Source organism: Bombus impatiens, unplaced genomic scaffold (genome assembly GCF_000188095.3).
Source record: "Bombus impatiens unplaced genomic scaffold, BIMP_2.2 scf_0162, whole genome shotgun sequence".
Lineage (NCBI taxonomy): Eukaryota > Metazoa > Arthropoda > Insecta > Hymenoptera > Apidae > Bombus > Bombus impatiens.
Window position 1 is genome coordinate 26,062 of NT_176581.1, and position 22,833 is coordinate 48,894.

Genomic DNA, 22,833 nt, shown 5'->3' on the forward strand with positions numbered 1-22,833 from the left:
ACATAACTGTATCTATTACACCTGCACTGTTAGGCCCTAGTTTCCAAGATATATGTAGGCTGCTGGTACTACCACAGTGTATTCTTCTTACGATTGTGCGTCCGTAACAGCGTACATGTAATTTAGTATTGGTTAGTAACAGCGAGAATTAGATTGAATGTTATCAATGCATCGGGTAAGGATCTGGGAAAACTTTTCTAACCCGGCCACTGCGAGGTGACCGGCAACGTTTACATACAATAGTAACAATTATTCTGTTTCATAAAATAATATCAATTATTCACTCAAACAAACACTCTACGATAGAGTAAATGTACAGGCTCGTCAATGAAATTTTACTAGCAATAGAAAAGAAACAATATTGTACAGCCCTCTTCATGGACATTGAGAAAGCATTTGATAAAGTGAACCATGAAAGCCACTTACAAACAATCAAAGAACATTTCCCGGAACAAATCTACCACTTACTCAAATCATACCCCAGCAATAGAACCTTTGTATTAAAAATAAGGGACACATATTCTGAAGTTAAAGACAACAATGCAGGGGTACCGCAAGGAAGTGTCTTAGGGATAATATTATACGCACTATACACAGCCAACATATCAACAACTACCAATAGCAAGATACTGACATTGGTGGACGATGTGACTATACTAGTCAGGCACATTAATCCAGAAACAGCAGTCACATGACTACAAGAGCATATCGCAAAAATAGAAAAATAGCTGCAAGATAAACAAATAAAAGCAAACCCTAGTAAATGCAAACATATTACATTTAAACTATAAAAATGGAAACCGCTAAATATTCAATTGAATGGCAGGCATGTAACACAAACAAAGCAAGTTAAATATCAAGGACTCCACCTAGACTCATAACTTACGTGGAAGCAACATATTACATCAGTTATAGACAAAATACGGATAAAAAGAAGACACATGTATCGGTTGACCAGCCGAAATTCTAAACTCAACATAGAAAATGAATTAAAAATTTACAAAACGATAATAAAACCAATTTGGACGTACGGAATACTACTATGGGGGACAGCAGCAATGAGCCATATAAATAAACTAGAGTCGCTACAATCGAAGATACTGAGAACAATAGTCAACACCCCATGATTTGTCAGAAACGAGGATATACGCAAAGACTTAAAAATACCAAAGGTCAAAAAAGAAATTGGCAGGTACGCAGAAAAATATATTGAAAGATCGGCAACACGTTCAAACCTGCTGGGTGCTGAAATGACCAAAACCTATATAAAAAGAAGACTAAGAAGAAAACGCCCCACTGATCTTACTGAAGGAATAAAATAGTCAAACTCGAAGATGGGTATCCCGCTGGGGGTAGCCATCCACATGTTATTTAGTAATTAAGTTAGAAAAATTTATCAAATGTCCAGCTAAACAAATAGTAAAGTACAAATTAAATAATAAAAAAAAATTATTCATTAACCTATTATTTCTACAAATTAATTTCTATTATTTTATCCATTTTAAGTATTGTCGACTGTCACAGGACGGCCCGACTGGAAAATGTATCCTAAACGCAAACCCAATACATTGATGATTATTCATTTTTAATTGAACCATAACTGATATTTTTTACAATCTCATACATGCAGTTATGCACAAAGCTTCATCCCAGATCGCCTCACTCTCGTTTGTCTACATAAACTGAAGTTAGGTGTTAGGTTTCGATCGGATCATTGTACTTCGTGAACTACTACTGGCAACTAATACAAATGTCGTGGATGCACAATTGCAAGCAGAACTCACCGTAGTGGCATCGATAGATTTTTGTGAATATTTTAGAAACAATAGTAGATTGACAGTTATATGTAAATAAAATGTTATTCAAAATGTTAAGCTTTGCAACATATTCGAAAATCATCGAAATCAGAGGAAACGTACCCATTCTACAGTTTCTTCTACAATTAAACTATGATCACCTTGTGTTGGGTTTGAGTAACTTTTTTCAATTCGGCCGCCACGAAGAGAAGGGCAACGCTTGCGTAAAATAATATGTTGATTACGAAAATAATAGCACATTGAATAAAAAATAATAACGGAGATCTGTACTGAAATAAAATTTTCGGCGACATTTCATAGAATCACGCATATGCAGTTATAAACGAAATTTTGGTAGAAGCTGTTTGTTCTCATTAGTAAAGTATAATATAAAGGTAAAGAGATCGTTAGCTGATGAATGTAGGCAGATTATAAAGCGGCAAACATGCAGGCTAAACTTGTTTTGTGTCGCAGATACACACAGGTAATTATACACAATAGAGGATTGAATGGGCTAGTAACGACAGTTTTTCGCGAATATCTCGGAAACTAGAGCTAAGTGGTGGTAACATATATAGTAAAAAGTTAGCCAGAATCATGCCCTCGACAACATATTCAAAAATCATCGAAGTCGATAATAAGAGCAAATTTCTAAATTGTTACCATATTTGTTTATTACGTTACTTATACTTCTATCTTTAAAGTAGAAGATATTAAAATTGCATATAGTTGTGTATGATCCTACTTCTAGGTTCCGCTTTAATTATTGGGACAACGACTAGTATGCCCTATGATACCTTGATCGAAAGCTTCAATGTCAAAAATTACGATGAATGTGGACGGAAGTATAGTAAACTCACAGTTTTCGAAATATGTACATATCATAAAAAATATATTAGTACTATTACATTGCACTCTCTCTATACATACATATACATGTAGTATCGCGAGCGAGGGGCCTGGAAGTTGGCGGGTGAACCGCGTAGAATGTCGCGAAAGCCGAGGCATTCGTTTCGATCGTGTAGTTTTGGAAAGAGGAGGCCTACGTGATCTTGACCACGAGCGGTTGCCAAGGGACGAGAAACGAATAAAAAATGATTGCGAGTTGCGTTGCCGAGAGAGTGTTGATTGCGTTTATGAAAGTCGAGTCGTTGATTAATTATTTAGTTGTGCTGTTTATTATACGTTTGCTGCGATTAGTTCATGTTGAACAACTATCGTTTTTCTGTCTGATTAACACCTGTATCATCCATTCATTGTAAATATATTCCATCACGATATTACATACATATATAACTGTAAAGTGACGCAATAGTCGCTTCGCTGTTTGTACGCAGTCATATATGTATATGTATGTATAGGCAGAATGTAACGTAGTAGTATGCACTAATATATTTTTCTTAATACATATCTCAAAAATTATGAGTTGGCTACATGTCGAATCACTGCCATTATAATTCTTGTGGCATAAGCTACTCGTTCTTCCAATAATTAAAGTAGTGTCGAAATGATAACAAATAACAATACATACACAACAATTTCACGAGAAGATCTCGATTTAATATATCTGCCAAAAGAAATGAAATAAATGAAGAAAGTTACTCTTTAGGATCATATTAACAAATCATTACGGACCACTTTTTACGATAATATTTATATTTTCTAGTGAACTGATTTGCAATGAATTTTTATAAATCTGGATCACTAACAAAATTGAAATTCGTTCAGATCTCTGAAATGTCACATTGCAGACAAAAGCAGGATTTTATCCCATTTTTTAAATTTATTTACATTATTCTATTTTTATTATATTGTGTTATATTTTTGGACTTACATCTTTAAGGTCATATTTGGTGTTAATACCGCTGGTTGCTGATTTTACTATATTATTCATCGTCATTAATGATGTTCCGAAGCTAAAACAGAGAATAAAGATTTTATTGCAATTATACTTGTAAACTTACTTAATAAAATGAATTATTTGTAAAGTAACGGTTAACAGATATCAAAAGAAATTGATAAAATATGTGTTTAAAATATATATTGTAATTAAGAAATTTCGTATGATTTAGGAAGAAATGAAATGAATGGTCATTATTAATTTTTTTTTATAGGTTGATTCACCGAACTCGAACAATGTAAATTATTTATAAATTACCTGTTACATATAAAAAGATGTATATAATATTAGGCATAATGAAAAAGTTTGAAACAAAATTAAAAGTCTACATATAGGAGCTACAAGATATTTAATTAAAGTACAATATATATTTCATAGAGGTTATACAAATATTTAAGCAAGGTAATTTTTCATTATGATAATGTTCAGTGAGACTATCTTTAATACCTATCATAGACTTTATTATACGTTTTACTTATTACATGTTTAAGATAGCTATTTAGAATATGTTTAGTACTTAGGCCGGACTATACCCCTATCTCTATTGCAGATAGGATTTTTTCTTGTAGGGTTTTTTTTTTAAGCAGGGTATATGTTGTGTATACAGAATCTTTTATTTCAATAGATGACTTAAAGGAACAAATTAAAGAGAATTTTTTAAGTATGAGTGCTGAACAAATGAACATTATAATGGAAAATGTAAAAAAAGGAGCGCAAAATGTTTAGAATCCGATAATAGAGAGGTTGAGTATTTGTTGTAACCGTTCAAGAAATGTTACATATTTCGACAAGCGTTGAGTTTTTCATGACTTCACTCTGTACTTTCCTGGTTGAAACTGTAGAAAAGCTACAGTTCTTTCCAATTTTGATGATTTTTGAATATGCCGTAGAAATCAATATTTCGGACAACTCTTTTCTGTACATGTAACTTCCGGTCGGCCATAGTTTCCGAGATATTTAGAAAAAGCTATCGGCATCATTATAGTGAATTCCGTCGAGAATTGAGCGCCCCTAACTGCCAGATTAAGGTAGCTAACCTAAATCCAAACCCAATACATTGATGATATTTATTTTTAATTTGATTATAGCAAATATTTCTTACAGCCTTGCATATGCAGCTATGCACAGAGCTTTATCCAAGCTTGTCTCGTTTATACATAATATGTATAAACAGAAGATAAGAGCTAGGTATCGCTTGGCCGTTATACCCGCTCGCCGCACGCCGCCAGACTTTTGGCAATCAATACTAACGCGCACGCTGCCAGGGACCCACAATGATAGAACACTGTAATGGTATCGATGGATTATTATGAATATCTCGGAAACTCAACTCTCAGTTACATGTACAGGAAAAAATTGTTCAAAATGTTGAGCTTCTCATACTATTCAACATATTTAAAAATCATCGAAATCAGAAAGGACATAGTTTCTCTATAGTTTCGGCCTTTTTTATTCCGAATGTCACGAGCAATCAATTAATACAAAAGTTTGTAAGTTTAAATTTAAAAAAAGGTGCAATGGCAGTTTGCAATTTTTTATTATGACAGACACCATATTTTACCAAAATTTGAATTTACGTACTTACTCATCGCTATCAATATAACAAACGACTGAAAAAAAGGCTGTACAAGTATTATCATATACATTTTTTCAATATTTACACTTTTCAATTTAAACTTCTTTCTGCAAGATTATTATATTTCTTGCGTGTTTTTAACAATGACGCCTAACTGTTCTGAGTTTCAACACAAAACGAGTTTCAAACACATATATTTCATTTCAAATGATCTTACAAACCATTTTGTGCAAGAAAATTACTGTTTACAATTTTTCACGATTTTGGCTGTCTTGAAGACTAATTCGACGGGTCTTCAACTTTTACCAATATCATTATAATAGTATAATGTTTCATTGCTAATGAAATTCAAAATGATTTATATAACATATATAATATGTACATGCGATTTATATAGGTAATATGTGATATTAGTAATCTGTGATAAATGTTCAAATATTTTCATGTACTACTGTAGATAACAGTGACTTAAATGATGGAGTAAGATATAATAAAAGACTTACTATTCTCGAAGACGAGCCCATTTATTTCTGAGGAAATTAAATGCTAGTGGCTGTCCAATAGGGTTGCTAGCAATAGAATTTAGAACATGTCCTGCATCTTGCTTCCTGATACCCGAATTTTCCGTAACCATCCAGTCCAAATAACGACTTAAAAGCCAAGTTTCTCTCGTACAACCAAGAGAATGCAGAAGTAAATCCTTCTCAGAACCGACATTGGTTTCTAAGTACCTTTGCCAAGCAAAGTCCCATTCAATTTGTCCTCCGAATCGAATAGCCGTACAGTAGACGACCAATTTCAGATTTGGCGAGATCCTAACAATATTTAAAAGTTTTATTAAGAGATATATTACTTCTCTAATATTATCAAATTTTGCAATATGTATTATCATATTGGATCGGGCAAATAGATAATTTTTCTTTGAAATGTCATTTCGGATGGAGTTATCTTTTAAATGAAGTAATATAATGTATTATTTCTATTTTTAAAAGAAATTAATTCCTAGTTAAAATGTAACTTTAGAGAAAAATACATTCTTTTGTGTAAATAACTTTATAATAAAGGACCACACACTTTTAATTTTGAATATCAAAAAATACGATACATAAGATTTCACAATCTTGATTAAACTTTAGAGTAACTTAAAAATAGTAACATAAAGAAATAGAAATATAAATAAAAAGAACTTTAAATATGTTGAGTGTCCTGGAAAATGTAATACTATTGAGCAGTATAATAGTCTTCAGGAAAAGGTAGGTTGAAAATATAGAAAAAATGTTTTAAATATATGACTGATATATTTATTATATATGACCAATATATTTTTTAAAATATATAGAGGGTTATCCATTTAACTCGTAACCCGCGCGAGACCGTGGAAAGTGGCAACATTGATCAATGTTAACAATTGTCAATCGTTGAATTTGTAGAAAGTGATCGTTAATAAATTTTAAATTATAGCATAGAAGAAGATGTACATACTAAATCAATTATAGACAAAGTACGGGTAAAAAGAAGACAGATGTACTGGCTAACTAATCGAAATTCTAAACTCAGCATAGACAATAAACTAAAAATCTACAAAACGATAATAAGACCAATTTGTACGTACGGAATACCACTATGAGGGACAGCAGTAATGAGCCACATAAATAAACTAGAGTCGCTACAGTCGAAGATACTGAGAACAATAGTCAACGCCCCATGGTATGTCAGAGACGAGAATATACACAAAGACTTAAAAATACCAAAGGTCAAAGAAGAAATCGGCAGGTAAGCAGAAAAATACAAGGAAGGAACGGCAAAACATCAAAACCTGCTGGCTGCTGAAATGAGCAAAACCTACATAAAAAGAAGACCAAGAAGAAAACACCCCACTGACCTCACTAAAGGAATAAAATAATCAAACTCGAAGATGGTATCCTGCTGGAGGTAGTCATCCACATATTATTTAGCAATTAAGTTAGAAAAATTTACAGAATTTCCAGGTGGACAAATTGTAAAGTACAAATTAAATAATAAAAAAAAGAATATGTAAAAAATGGAAAATGTTGGTGGAAGCAGAGAAAGCGCCATGATGTTTGTACGAATGCGAATAGTAATATTGTATATACATACTTTACTTTTCAAATTACTTTTCAAATAATCATCTTGTGTGGCAGGAGGTGGTGACCACGGTGCCTAATCGTTCTGTATTCTTGGCAATTCTTGTTTATAACCTGTATAACTCCAGGTAATTCTAGTTCTAATTCTAGCAACAACTCATAGATAGCAGATGTCGATCATACGATTGCACTAGTAAATACATGCGGGTTCCGAGTTAAGTGGGTATATTAAGTGGTATACTTTCAGCTCATATCAATAATAAACTAAGATGATAAATAGTAAAGTAAAAGTAAATATGGACATACATCACCTGATCATTATTTTAGAATAGTATTATACTTAATATACTAAATAGTATTAGGTTGTCCCAAAAGTTTATTTCATTTAATAAGGAAATACTAGATGCATAACATTTTTTGTTTTATATTATTTTATTGAATTATGTATGATCGATTTTGTTCTATTATTATAAAATTTCTTCTATTATTACAAAATGAATAAATATAATTCAATAAAATAATATAAAACAAAAAATGTGGTGCATCTACTATGTGCATATAAAACAAAATAAATTTTTGGGACAATCTAATATTATTCAGTATATTAATTCCAAAATAATAATCTGATGATGTATGTCCACATTTATTGCAGTAATAGAGCAAAATGGATCATACATAATTTAATAAAATAACATAAAACAAACAGTGTTGTGCATCTATTATTTCCTTACAACACGAAAGGAACTTTTGGGACAACCTAATATATAATAATTGTACTGATAATTGATTTCCGACTTTCTCGAAAACAGTGACTTACATATGTATTTAGAAAAGTTTTATTTTCCAAATTACTGCGTTACTAGTACTGCGTTTGTCAAGGCATCCTTTATACCGAATGATGAAGTTATTGTTTATGAAATAATCAGAATATATTAAACACAATTAATATTATGTATAATATTCACGATGCCGTATGCATTCAAATATCAATTGAAAAAAGGAAATTATTTTCAAACAAAGTTAGAATGTTAATGAATTACAAATATTTTTTATTATTTGTTTTATAAAGGTATAGAGAATTTGTTACAGTACTAGTTTTCATAATTTGACAAATTGTTTAATACATAATATAAGAGGTACTTACGGATTATTTTTATCCGGGCTAGGCGTATTACGCCAATTATAGAACTGTCTCACTGCATTTTGCACACAATCATCATGGCCGAAGTTACATGCCCATGTTAGCACATCGATCCGGGTGAGAACTGTCAACTGAGGATCCCGAGAACTATCCTTAAAACCAACTTGTTTGTACACGTTGTCGAGTAGCTTCAAAATGTATACCTAAAACATTATTTAATGTAACATAAAGAAATATATGTATTTGTTCTAGCACAAATAGAACATTCCATTTATTATCCAAAAATTTAGTCACACAACATTCAGTGTACTAGTTTCTGTATGTTATAGGTATAAATAAACAACTCTTACATCCATTTGAAATAATGAAAGTTTATCCTTTTGGATTATGAATTATATATAAGGAAAAGATTGTGTAGAAATTTTATTTAACTGTCTCCGATCTTATTATAAATGAGTTAATGTATGTTAAAACATAATCATAAATATGGTCCTACTGGGATTAAAAATTCTATCCTTTTTCTAATATCTTTTCATATTCTTGTGTTCAGACTTTCATTCTATCTTAGACATTTTCCCGAGGCACATTTAGTTATATCTGTCTAAAACTTTCTGTAATCGTGCATTTTTCGTGCAGTTTACTTTCAAATAATCGGTCATCCCATGTGTTTGTAACATTTAAAATTCAGTCATAGTAAGATACACATCAAATTCCCGTTCATAAAATTATAAAAATTAATTTATTATAATATTTGAAATAGGATATATGACAAAATAATAATCAAATCTTTAAATAGCATCGTATATCATTTTCTAACTTACGTAAATTATGTTTGTGTTCAAATATGGAGGATTCTGCTATGAATAGCCAAAAAAACATGGCATATAGTGTTGTTTTGGGAAACTGGTATAGAAAAATTAATAAATTTTTGTATTTACCCGAAATTTGTCGTAACTCGGCGTTTTGACTAGCATGCTATCCAAATAATCCATGGCAGTGAAAGCAGACTTCCAAGGTAAGTACTCAGTTTCATGAGCTAAATACGATGTGACATCCAAAGCAATGGCGTAATCTAGCCTTCCGGCTCTGGCCAAATTAAGCGCATCATCTATTAACTGAGCACGATTGATCGTTGAAATATTTCTAAAGGAATCCTTGTTCAGTTGTTTGATTATCAATTGCCAATTTTTCCTGTCGTAATTCACTCTGTAGTATCCTAAATAGAGAAAAATTTCGAAACAAAGGATTAATCAATGTATGTGCTCAATAATTCATATAATATATTAGATATGTGTAATGTATTAAATATATTATATATATTATATATATTTATGAATTGCATGTACATAAATTAATTATATATTAAATATATTAAATTTAGACCAGTATAATATACATATAAAAAACGAACTTGATGTGAATCTATATTGTGAGAGACAATGAATTTCGAGTGTCAAAGATGAGTGGAAGGGTTGTGCGCATGTCTGTGTGTGTACTTAAGATTAGGCTATCAGAAGAATATGTGATAACCCATGTTTTGGGATAGGTGTAATAGAATATCTCTCTCAATCGAAATAATTGTCTCTCAAAAAACAAATTGATCGACTCTGCCTTTCTTCAATTTTATTGCATAGATACTGTGCGGAGTTGGAAGATGAGCAATAAGACAGCACTGGGTGAAGGGGGGTACTGCTCTTTATCATTCAATCTCACGCGTCGCTATATTGTTTCATTTCGTATACGAATAACCAATCACAGTCGTATTGCATATGCTAGTATTCTTTCTAGCTCCGCACAATACATGGTTATAATTAAGCGAATGATTTATTTCTTCATGCCTATTTATTGCAAGACAATTGTATAAGTAATTGAAAATTCTAATATGAATTTTAAAAAATTCTGTTTTTGAAGATTTATTATTTTTCTCTGCTTTTTAATTTATGAAGTTGATCAATATCATATTGCATTGAAAATGTATGTTGTATAACAAAATTAGGTATTGAATAGTAGCGATAAAAGAACACATGAGAGTTTTTCGTTATTTCGCGTCGTGCTATTAAATATTTATGCTGTGCTGCCTTATATAATCTTCACGTTTCAAAATTATTTTTAGTATATTTAATTCTAATTTTATTAGATCGTGATTTTTACCTCATTTTTGGGCGTGTTTTTATCAAATAATATATGTATTATTCTATATACTATACTATACTATATTATTCTATATACTATGCCATTAGAATATTGTTAATGTAAGAGAAAATAATTCATACTTGATAATGTTGCAAACAGAATCCTAAGAATTTCCATCTCTATTTGAAACAAAAGATGTAAGAACCAAGAAAGCATAAATCGATATTTAATTTTATGTTAGGAGAGAGAGAGAGAGAAAGGTAATATACATTTTTATATACGTAGACTGATATTTGTTTCAAAATTATTTCAGAACATGTTCCTTACCAGTTTCTTGAATATTCAAGATCACCCACTCCGAGAAATTCCAGTTCAAATTCGATAGCGTAATCGATTTTTCTGCTTTCATCCATTGAGAAGGTTGAGTTGTATTGAAATTTAATTGACTTTCAGTCGTATATGTAATTGGTATCCACCATAGTGGTTCAACACTAGATGTGGTCACCATAGTACCATTACGAAGCATAAAACGGTCCTAAAATGAAAGAAGCGAACGAAAACATAACAAACGTTATTCGTGAACGATACATCGCGTCGATTCATTGTAATATTGTATTGAAAGCCACGGATGAAAAATATTATATGATAATTTGCATTACCTGTCTTTTATAAAATTTTTAAATTCGCAGTCTTTGGTATAACTGGCTGCGTTATTAATATTCTGCGATAGTTCGAGTGAGAAATGAAGTGTGACAACCGATTTACTAGTGCTTTCTAATGAGTGAGTGTGCGATAGTGATTACGTTGGTTAAACCAATAAAAGGGCAGAACAACTGCCTTCAAAATCCTTCAACAATGACTTTCCAATTTAACAAATCGTACTTCATACTCTGCAGTTATCTCCGATATATTTCCCCAAAAAGATCTAACCCCAATCATAGAAGAACATGGATAAACGATTAAAGACTACGAACAAAAACCACAAAGTTGTAACTCTACCATTATATGCATATTCCTATCCAACAGAAATATTACGGGCGGATTAACGGAGAACCACAAGGAAATTCACATATGATACAGAGGCATGCCCTTCAATTAAGATCCTTGATATTAAAATGAAAACAAATAATAATATCAAATGTACCACACAATGTAATTGTGGAATCATTGGGTAAAATTGGTAAAAAAAATTAGGTAAAAGGTACTCAAGTACAATAAAAAAATATAAATTAAAAAAGTTTTTTAACAAGATTTTATTCATAAAGGCACTAAAAATTTGAAAATAATCTCTATTTTTGTGACTTTTATGAGGCACATAAATCATCTGAAAAAAAATGAGCGCCCTACATATATTACGTATATGTCATATATGGCAAACAGAGATTATATTTAACATTTTAATGCGTTCACGAATAAAATTTTCATGTGAAATTTTTAAAATTTATGTTTTTACTTTTTACTTTTTAGTAAATTCCCAGATAAAACAATTTTTAAATTATACTAATTGATTTCATTATTATTGTTCAAAGGACGGGAAAATCCTTGTAACGAATGAACAAAAAACCTCGTAACGAACAAATAAGTATTATTAATTTGACCTAGTTTCATAGGGTTTCTGATAGAATATTGTGTTATCATGTGTTACATCGCGTGAGATGGTCCGTGCCACGTCCTTCATTGTTTGACCGTCAAAGGCCCATGCACGGTTATACAGACCCTCAATAAACCTAAGGAATTACCATAAACAAAATCTTTTTAACTGAATCTTTAATCCTGCAAGTATTTTCGGTTTATGGCTGGTCTTTAGAACAGTCCTTAGGTTCATCATTCGCTCTTAAAAATCACGGAGTAAGCGGGTATTTACCTAACGGGAAAAGCCGGTTTTTCATGATCAATGTCACCCACGAGCCACGTTGGAAGGAAACTTCCTCCTCCTATCTTTATTCATTAACGTTGGCTATAACCAATGGGCATTGCGGATCGTTACTCTCACTTTCCTAACGAAAAGTGTGAACAAGGAATCCGCGTACTTAGTTCAAAACGCACACCCGCACCGAGCTTTCCTCAGTGATAATACGAGAACGAACTTCATTTGATCTCTAGACTTATTCTCCGGACTTGTTCTCTAGACTTGAGCTACACTACGGAACAGTCACCACATTTCTAAACTTGTTTCACAAACAGTTCGAGTAACAGTAACAGTTAAAGCTCAGAAGTAACAATCAATCATCACAGTCCCCAAGAAAAGAGTCTCAGGTCGTACTCATTCGTATTTTGGCAGTCAACATACGCACCACTGTATTAAATATTGAAGTTATTAGATTGTTGAAAATATATATATTATAACCTGTTAATATCAGCGTTATACTCATTTGACCACACCTATTATCTTAATCGAAATATCTGGGCGCAAGGTTTGAAGAAAATTGATTAAGTAAAAGTGTGTCAAAAATCGCTCGCAAGATTTGACGACTTCAAACAAACATAACAAATTGTATAAAATCTTATAGTAATAATAAGCTTCCTTCTTGTTGGCCTGGTTGATATTGGTTTGTCGTAACACGTATTAAGTTTTAGACATCAGTTATATATCAACCTTAAGGAGAAAGTTACTAAGCCCAAAATGCGCTTTGAATATCATACACCTTCTTCAAAAGATACAGAGAACTGCACAACAATAAACCTAAATTACCAACCCCATTCTATACTAGACTTAATAAAATTCTATAATCACCCATAATCGAAACGTTTTCTACCATTGGACGAAAACAAACAAAAATAGCCCCCTGGATTATTAAGATTACACTGACAAAGACCAACCTTATTGATCTCCCGAAAAATCAAATAGGCAGAACAGAATACAATATCACATTCCTAGAATTAAATGCTAATCGAATAATAAATCGATCCATCGAGATCAGAATCAGGAGTAGGATATACCGTTATCACAGGCGATAAAATAATAAAACAAAACCTCCCGAAATTGACATCGATCTTCGTCGTCGAAACATAAATTGCCATATGTTGCCATATTGAAAGCTCGGAAATTTGCACTCATCAATAACCTACAAAACTTTGCCATTTAACCGGAGTCCATAAGTGTGATCAAAGTCTTCGACAATAAAAAAGCCGATGATGCAGATAAAAATGTTATAACCCTCTCACAGACTGAACCAACGATCCTAATTCCACGTCAAGATCAAATAAACAATATAAAAATAAGCATAAAAGAAGGATGGTACAAAACCAAAGGAACAAGAGTTCACAATGTAATTCAGCATTTTGGTCAACAAGTACCATGTAAGAGTGAGAACAGAAAGAAAGAACTGTAATTTCCTGGATGAGGACTGGACATACTAAATTAACGCATGAGTGCCTAGTCACAAGATCAGCGCCTGCTCGGTACAATATACGCCAAAACCAAACATTATATGAGCGCAGAGGAATAGGACCACGGCATAAAGATAAACTTACAACATAGTACCAGATACAGTTCTAACACCATAACATTACATAAAGAATACAGTAAACTACCTTAAAGAAACAAATATATACTCCAAAATATTACCCATCCAGGTGCAACATCGTGGCTAATGATCTTGTAATCTATGTGACATAAAGTGTAGAAAATGAAGAGGAAGAATTTTCTCATTTAACATATTGTCATCAATTTTCCACTAAACTATCTCCTCATTAAATTTTGGAATTATGTATATGTTTTGTTACTCAACCGAATACTTAAAGAAATATCAAAAATATTAGCTATGACTACTGAACATTAGACTAATACTAATTAAGTTAAAATCAAGAAATTGGGCCTCTTTCTTTCCTGTGGGGTTTCCAATCTTTTTATTTGTAACAAACCTGCGTTAATGTCGCTGAACCAGTGTTATAATCTCGAATAACTGTCACCACTGGAAAACCAGTCTGGAGAGTCCAGGTATCCATAATTTGCTTTATCGTTATCGTTGGATCGAGAACGTTGTCTTTGTGCGCCTGTTTTGTCAAAGCATCCCATAAATCATTTTGCTCGGCACTTCGGTACGCTCTGTTACAAAAGTATGAACCATGATTTTAGTTTAATATATTAATCCTTCGCTCCACAACAATATTTTACAAGTATAAAGTATATCTAACATTTAATTAGACATTATTATCATTAACTGTTACGTTATGTATTCTGTTTCAGATTTAAATAGCGAGACCAAGACATTTTAAACATACAGCAAACACGCATACACACATACACACACATTACGCTCATCCTATATACCTCAAAATTATGACCGATATTACAATCAGTTTTAAGGAAGACGCGACTGCAGTAGCGCATTGTGTATAAGACACGAAATCTCAGTTTCGAAGTGAATTGTTTAACCCTTTCGCTTTGACAATCCAGTTCGCCGAAGTACTGTCACTGAACGAAAACGCGCGCCAGAAATACGCACAGTGTGCCTGTTTGCTGTATATATGTTTCTCTAAGTCTTTAATAACAATAATTCTTGCAAGAACCATATATGAAATATCGTTTCACTGTCAATGGATGTAATAAATTTTTTAGCATAAAACAGTAAACGATCGTTTGGATGTTTGAAATATATTACGTGAAACGTTCTGATGTCGTTTCAACAATGAGTAACTTTAAGAAGTGATTAATCCAATATGTCAATAAAATCAACAGAAGATGTTCTGCCGATAGCGGAAAAGTATATTATTGACTACAGATAGCACTTGTATATGCATCATTCGGATGCCGGATATGTGGGGTGCCAGACCCAGGAGTCATCGCGTGGTCGCCGCCTATATGCGACGCTCGTACCCATAGGTCATCTCGTGGATGCCGCCTATAAGCGGCGCTCGAAGCGAAAGGGTTAAACACTTTGTTTTGTTTTGTTTTCTCATTATCCATTTGTCAGATCATTTTATCGCTGGGTTAATTAACTATTTCTGCCTTATTCACTCTCAGACGCCCATAGAATCTATTTTTCACTTCAAATTCAATAAATTGAAATCATTTTTGATATATCTATTATTTCTTAACTTTAAGATATATAATATGGAGTAAAAGTAATTTAAGATATTTAAAAAGGCATTAATAATATATAATTGATTATATATATATAAGATATGCCATATAACGTGCACCCGTGTTCAGGCACTTCCAATAATCTGTCAAAAAACTATTGGAAACAAAAATTATACAGCTTTAAGTCGACAACACATTGCAATGGACAAATTTCCAAAACATATTTTCTCGACAAAAAGCCAAGGATATTTTTACTGTTTTAGATAATACTATGTATTTCTGACTTCAAAGTGAAATAGCTGATGTCAGAACAAATTCAACAATCTTCTATACTATGATCTTGACATGACCTTGAATTCAGAAATATTGAGGAAATTAAGAAAAACATTATCGAAAACATTATAAGCTAATACAAGATCTAGATTGAAGACACATAAAATAAATCTTAATCAAAAAGGAAGTGGTTATACTAAATACCTTCTAATCTAAAGTACGTTAACTAACCTTTTGTACAAAAGTCATTGCCTTTTCTAATGCATCCTAATTTGGTCCGAAATCTGAATAATGAACGTGAAAATTAAATTATTATCCTTATACTTACTTTCCATTCAAATAATTCGTTAGACCTTGCTTGAATACTTTGTTAGTAAGAAAATGATCCATCATTCTTATTATAGAAGCGCCTGTTCAAATATTAATATGATTATATTACCATATTGTATCATATTATATTACAAACAATACGTCTTTTATTTATACCTTTTTCATAAGAAATTCTGTCAAAAATTTCACTAATCTCATCGGGATGTTCGACTTCGATCGATATCTGATGTGAAGATTCTAACGCGTCTAAACCAAAAACATTTTGCAGATCATGTACAACGAATTGTTCCAAAACCTTCCAAGTTGGTTCCACCTAGAAGATTAAACCGATAAAATCTATGAAGAATCCTAATTATTTAATCCAAAAGGAAATAAGAAGAAAGTTGAAAATACGTATACTTCATATAGTACAATCTATTACCATCTATCAAATGGAAATATTTTACTTTTATCAAAATAGAGAAACTTCATATTATTTTAAATCCATTGTTATTACCTAAAAAGTATTTAATTTAAAAATTATTAATATGAAAAATATTAATTAATTTGAAATTATTTTCATAATGACTATTACGTGACCTTTTCTTGTTTTCTATATAGTAAGAGTTTTTCAAGAATCTTAACAAATAATTTTTCAATAAATGTATTTCATACTATTATTATACGCAATAATTTATTTATGTTTCTGATTTCCTTTTAGAAATAGTTCTATATGTGTTTTATATTTAATGTGGTACTTTATCTATTGAAATATTTTAAACAAAATCGTAAATTCAGAAAATCTGCAAACAAGCAGCACCCCGGAAAGAATATCTAAGAATAAAGATTTATACCTAGAAAACATTATATGAAAATATTTCCTAAAATTAGAGATTAGTTGCCGTTATGAGATTACCTGTCGAAGACGACAAAGTATTGTATTTTTCATTCGAAATAATCTTATGGTATTATATATTTTTTCCGGTTTATCAACTTACTGCATTCACACCGATATATTCTACATAAGTGGCAAAGCCTTCGTTCAACCAAAGATCCGACCACCAACTTGGAGTGACCAAGTTACCAAACCATTGATGAGCAAGTTCGTGAGATATTACAATTGCTACACGTTCCTGATCACTGCTGGTCGAGACGCCTTCTTGATATAGCATAGCAGTTTCTCTAAAAATTCAATCATATCACTTACCAAATATCGTAACGAATTTTATTCCATAACATGTTACATGTAGAATGTGAAGAAATTGTTTTGGTGTACACAGAAAATTAATTTCTATAAGAAATAACGAACCAATTAAATAATTAATAATCTCCTTAACAGATTGTTTAGATTATAAGAGTTTAATCAAAAATACTTGGGAAGAATTTAAAAATATTATCGAATATTAATTAATCGGTTTTAAATACAATTCTTCGATATCACTAGAAATAACTATATCCATGCAGTAATTATGTAATATGATGAATATTCTCTTATAAAGAAATCGGAATATATTGATAAATAAGATGAAGTAGATAGTTAGTAGACGTTTTAAGTAGATAGAGTATTGTTTCGTGTTTCTAAAAAAAGATAAACATGAATGAAGGTCACTTTTGTTATGAATTCTCCAACTGTCATTGAGAGTATATAGGATTAAAATCGATATGCTTTAAAATACCCTATAAAAATACACAATTTAATGATAAAAATAATTGTTGATAAAACTTACCTGCAAGTGATTAAACCCCAGTTTTCCATAGCTCCTGCTGAAAAATCAGGTAGAGCAACAGTATCTATCTTGGGCAAGGGAAACTTAATCTTGAAATAGTCTTCGTAATATTCGAGTATTCTCGGGCCAATGTCTAAAGTGTAGCGTGCTTGCTCGATAGCGTCGATCCGTGCCCAAACTCTAAAGTGTTCAGATTCGGATTTCAGTACCTCGAAATCCGAAACAATAAAAGCAACCAGGTATGTGGACATCGGCACCGAACGTTCATAATGGTCCCACACGTATGTTGGTAAGCCAGGCCTGATTACAATTAAAGAAGAAAGATGTATTATACGATACAAAATTTATGGAAAATATGAAAAAATTAAAAATAAACATGTGAGACAATAGAAATGAATTGCGAGGCACAATAAGATTGTCACGGGGAGAAATGTCACAAATGGATGCGAAAATGCACGTAAAAAATATATAAGTAAATAATTATTCATTTCGTTATAAATGTATAGTATTCAACATCTTTTTCTAGCCCTTCTATCAGTTAAATACTTTTTGCTTCTTTCATCTAAAATTTAGCAACGAACATTTTCCAATTAACATCATACACGAAAATTTGGATCATATAGTTAATATTATATTTTATATATTTTTTGTATTTGTTTCATATAAGATCAATTTACATTTATAGGTACACATATGAATAAAACTATACCTATATTTAACTTCCCCATGTATTCTATATTTATATCAGTTTAATCGTGTGATTTTATATTTATACCATGTCATTTTTATTATAATTATATCACTGAGCCCTGTTTTAAAAAGTTTAGCAACTGTAATGTTAAATTTGCCATCCCGCAATGTTTTACGGGTTCAAATATTATCTGTTGATAATATTTGAAATTTAGTACTATTTTAATATAACATTTTTTATTTTTCTTGTTATATTTAAACAATCATATAACTTGATTCTAAGCAAGCATCTCACAACATTTTTAGATTGTTGGGAAATAACTGACTACTTCAAATTCAAAATTTACTGAGTAATTGTGATAATAAGTATCAATTATGTCACAATAATATTAGAGAAAAATTATATCTTATTGGAGAAAGAAATTATCGTATAGATATATAGTTATTATAATTACTATACAGGATATACTTCTATTAAAGTAGTGAAAATGCAGATACTCTTCTATCACATATTCTTGTGGGCTTGTATCTACGAATTATTACATTTTTTAAGAAGACAATTTTCAACGCAGAAAAACTTTACTACAGGAGTCGTAATAATCTAAATTTTTATAAAATTTATTAAATTGTTGGGGTTACGCACTCTGCACGTTTCGTGAAAAGGACGCAGAAAATAGAAACGCTTGTATCCTAAACATTTATCTAATTGTAAGCAATAAGAAGGCACAGTCGCGATTATTCATGATATATATTCGGAGAGTTCCATCCTTAAAAATTTTGCAGAAGGACTTTTTCCATATACATACGATAAATTCTTGATCCATCCTTACTGTGAATTTAAAATTCTCATAATACATATATAAGGAGCCAAAAAGTCATGATTCTCAGACAGAACGGGCTGAACATCAACTGTGTGACATTGCGTCACGTTTGTTAAGGGTGCCCTCAGACGACCAACAATATTATCAATATTTCAAGGTTCTCTACGAAAATGTGGTTTATCAATAAATATTGACAATAGATATTGGTTCTTTTAATTAGGAACCTTGAAGTATTGACAATATATATTAAACGCCCGAGGGCCCCCTAAGACTGTTAAGAGTCAGTGCAGTGAAATCGGACTAAAGTTCTGTTTTCTTGATCAATCGTTAATTGTACAGAATACGATGAATAAGAAATTCTACAGAATTCTACAGAATGTCAGTATAAATTCTGTTCGACATTATTTTGGAATTGCTCTTAGTTCTCGCATTGTTAGTGCGTAAATAGTCATGTAACGCGTAATTATACTCCTTTATCCACGACATATACACACTTGTAACAACCTTTCTGATTTCAACACATATACATATATAGATAACTGTATTGTCGCATAAATTCGAATATGATTATTTAAAATCTAACATTCTACCCAGCAATCCTTTACATTATAGTTGGACAAATGCATTAGATATGACTTCGTGTCGACTTCCACTAATTAAAATTACAAGGCGTATACTAATATTGTAATCGTATTCCCTAAAATACCCCAGTCTGTCTTTTGCGTTGTTCGAATCCAGCTCGTAATAAAATCAAGCACATCAGAATGTTTTAGAAAAAAACGAGTAGTATCACGTTTTTTCAATATTCATTTCATTTTTTAATATTTAAATAATTTAATACGGTAGAAAATTCGCAATTGCTACCAAATTCATAATAATCGAAGCTTTCTAAAATTTTTCAAATCAAGAATATTAGAATCTATAAAAAAGATTCATGAAAAATATATTTGATATATGAAAATGAAATAAAATAATACGTAAGTAACGACCATAAGATTGGCCAAAATTTATTTCCCACCAATACAAATTTTATTATAAAGTTACCGCTATATCGAAATGTTAAGTTATTCTGTTATTCCCTTACTTCTTGATCGTGAAGGAATTTTTTCATTGTCAATTGTATTATGGAATCTAATGGACAAAGAACAGTACAGAACAATTAACTTAGACACACGTTTTGCGCAAGCAAATTGATTACACAGTTAATAGACAGAGCCTTTATTGGTTCTACAAATTATGTCTACGTTGAAATGCCGCAAGTAGTAAGAATCCGTGTCATGTTAAATTGCCAGTCATGCGCATGCTTTGTGTGTTCTATCAGTCACTATCAGAAGATTCGTATAATTGTTACTCAAAAAATTTTTATTTGAAATTTAGGTAATTAAATTATAAAATTCATTCAATTCAACGTAGTACCCAATGAAAAAAGATTATTATAATCTATTCAGATACCTAAATCATAATCTTTTAGATCCAATTTATATACATACCACAATCGCGCACACGCGCGCACACACACACATGCACGTGCCTACACATAAAACGTCCTGTTGATCTATAATAATTTATATATCAAAGATTATACCTTGAAACACAACATTGGGGATAACAAGAACTTATGATTGATTTTTGAAAGTCTAATTACGACACATCTCGTCTACGGAATTGGACAGTCTACATGCAAATAACTTGACAAAATTATGAACTTCTCGAATAATCCTATACATTTGATTCGATTGCGAAAATATCTCATAATATCCAAGTAATCGAGGTAATGTCAATCAACTAAACAGTCCAAATGTATCGCGTGTCTTGCGAAACCGTTCCTCCATAGACGTGTTAAGTAGTTTAGTCACTTACACTGGCATAGGCTCCCCCATTCTAGGCATATTCGAGATGGATGACATGTTCTTTGGTCGTGCAATGCTGATCTTGAACGTGGCTTTCAGAGCGGGTTCATCGAAGCATGGAAAAGCACGTCGCGCATCTGTTGGCTGGAATTGTGACGTGGCGATCCATCTGTAACGCAAGATACAGAAAATGTTCACAATAAAGTGATAAATGATCATGTTCGATATATCAATACATACAAAGTTCCCTTTACAATTAGAAATTAATTGATAAGAGAATATCATAATATCACCGCTCGTATAATTTTGAGTTACGGAATAAATACCCGTTAAACACTCAGAGAAACTTCGTAGATCAGTGCGATGCTTGTTTAAACGTCAAAATGCTTTGACTCTGTTCGATGAACTCTCTCGCTCGTGATTGCGTCTGTTTATTTATACTGGTCAGGGGACAGCCGGAAAATTTGAACTCGACTGCGTTTGACGGTTGTAAGTAGCGGCGACATTGTTTTGCTCAGAGTTCATTACTCCTTACAATACTTGTGACCTAACGGTCTTGATACTCCGAAGCAAAACAACAACAGGATTTGAATTGTCCTGCTCACGTGCCGCTACAGAATCCAGATTACGGTGTTAAGGGACTCTCCCGAAGTTCCAAAGGGAAGGCTCCGATGTCCTGATATATATATGTCGGAGATGAAAGAACGCCGGAGCCTTTGGAATTTTGGATAATCCTAGTTTCAACCTAGTTCCAACATTGTAACCTAGAGTCTACTATAGCTGTAATTAAACAATTGTAGTTATTCAATCCGATTGTAATTGTTCGAGAGTTGTGATAGTGAGGTTAGGTTCGAGGCAACCGTCTGTCGCCCAACGTAGCCGCGGTCAAGGGATGAACGCTTTGTCTAACAAAGGCATGGAGCAATTCTATAGCTTTCCTTAAAAAGGAAATAGTTGTAACACTCGACAGTAAACATTCCAACGGTCTCTGTTCCGTAGCTCGCCACACGCAGACCCTATTCTTCGAGTAAGATGATTGCCAGATGTCGATGCGTCTAATATTATAAATCTTAAGATTTAGCTAACTAAAGTCCTTCAAACAGACGAACAGTCTTTGTCCCAACTGCGGGAAAATAGGGGAAATCTATTTTTCAACGAGCGGCGTCTCCCACTAGCAACATTCCCACGAGGGCGGCTAGCATCTTTTTCTAACCACTGGTATGGAGATTGACCAATTAGCAGCAACGCCAATTTCCCTTACTTTCTGAACGAAGGCTTTTCTCGACGAATCCGATGATCTCGTGTCCTTAGACACATCCCATCACAGTTTTCCTCTGCAGCATCATCGGGACGGGAAAGTCATTCCCGCTCGCGATCTCATCGACGAAAAGAGTAACCCCTTACTACCAGTGAATATTACGCGTCCGACTTAGATTTTGTGAGCACGTTCATCTATCATCCCGTCGACCGCGGATTCGTTATTGAA

General features: G+C 32.2%; 1 protein-coding gene across 1 annotated transcript in view; it reads right to left on the reverse strand.

Moving 5' to 3' along the window:
* The window catches only part of LOC100744964 (aminopeptidase N), a 49,467-nt gene that overhangs the window by 5,396 nt on the left and 21,238 nt on the right, over positions 1-22,833 (reverse strand). Inside the window, exons 4-14 of the mRNA XM_003487564.3 lie at positions 21,358-21,516; positions 17,987-18,286; positions 17,258-17,441; positions 16,437-16,593; positions 16,279-16,360; positions 14,516-14,699; positions 10,979-11,186; positions 9,457-9,734; positions 8,522-8,721; positions 5,776-6,087; positions 3,631-3,712 (exon numbers count right to left, since the gene is read on the reverse strand). Of these exons, the coding sequence (XP_003487612.1) occupies positions 3,631-3,712; positions 5,776-6,087; positions 8,522-8,721; positions 9,457-9,734; positions 10,979-11,186; positions 14,516-14,699; positions 16,279-16,360; positions 16,437-16,593; positions 17,258-17,441; positions 17,987-18,286; positions 21,358-21,516 (2,146 nt within the window). The remainder of the gene's footprint in view (positions 1-3,630; positions 3,713-5,775; positions 6,088-8,521; positions 8,722-9,456; positions 9,735-10,978; positions 11,187-14,515; positions 14,700-16,278; positions 16,361-16,436; positions 16,594-17,257; positions 17,442-17,986; positions 18,287-21,357; positions 21,517-22,833) is intronic.